Source organism: Diaporthe amygdali, assembly GCF_026229845.1.
Source record: "Diaporthe amygdali strain CAA958 chromosome Unknown NODE_229_length_641_cov_126_996454, whole genome shotgun sequence".
Classification (NCBI taxonomy): domain Eukaryota; kingdom Fungi; phylum Ascomycota; class Sordariomycetes; order Diaporthales; family Diaporthaceae; genus Diaporthe; species Diaporthe amygdali.
Genome location: NW_026517249.1, coordinates 1 through 641, shown reverse-complemented (window position 1 = coordinate 641; position 641 = coordinate 1). Strand labels below are relative to the sequence as shown.

At 49.8% G+C, this 641-nt stretch overlaps 1 protein-coding gene across 1 annotated transcript; it reads right to left on the bottom strand.

Moving 5' to 3' along the window:
* Nucleotides 1–289: 289 nt before the first annotated feature.
* On the bottom strand, nt 290–593 carry J7T55_015822 (uncharacterized protein; the record flags this gene model as incomplete). Its single annotated transcript, XM_053136412.1, has 1 exon — nt 290–593. A coding segment is annotated over one exon (304 nt), but the record flags the coding sequence as incomplete, so codon positions are not given.
* Nucleotides 594–641: the final 48 nt, after the last annotated feature.

Below are 641 nucleotides of genomic sequence, written 5' to 3'. Positions count from 1 at the left end.
AATAGTATGGTAATCGTGAGAATGCTCAGTCTATTAGGTCTATATACAGTATAGTTTCAACGGTTCTAGAAGAGATTAACTTCTCAGCCAATAGGAATGAGGCTAATATACGCTTGTATAGAGTATACTCGCGATACCCGAAAGACTGATGGGTAGCATGACTAAGACAGAAAACTGGAGGAAAGCCAAACCTTACATAGTACAGAACCACAAAATAGTCAAAGAACGAATCGCCTGGTCAATTTATCCCCTCGTTTCTGTATTCCTCATGCCTCATATTACGCAAGACTTAGAGCGTCCGTGGCCGCTTGCTCCCATGGCCAGTTCCGCCCCTAGCTCCGCGGCCGTCGCTGCCATGCACCGCATGGACCTTCCCCCTTTTCGGCGGAAAGTCTTCCAGATCTAGGCTACGAGCCTTTCTCTTGTTGGAAACGGCCCGTCGGTTGCTGACATTCTCGTCACGCTGAATTTCCTCTTGGCACGGCTGCCGCGCCTTGGGGAGATTGTTCACCAAGCTCTCCCATGGTGCATGTTCTGAGTCATCCAGCCGATATAGGCTAGGATCCCTGAAGCCGGCCCTCGGCCCGCTTCTGCTGTTGAGTTTATTGGGAAAATTAGGAACCTCACTCTGATCGCTATCG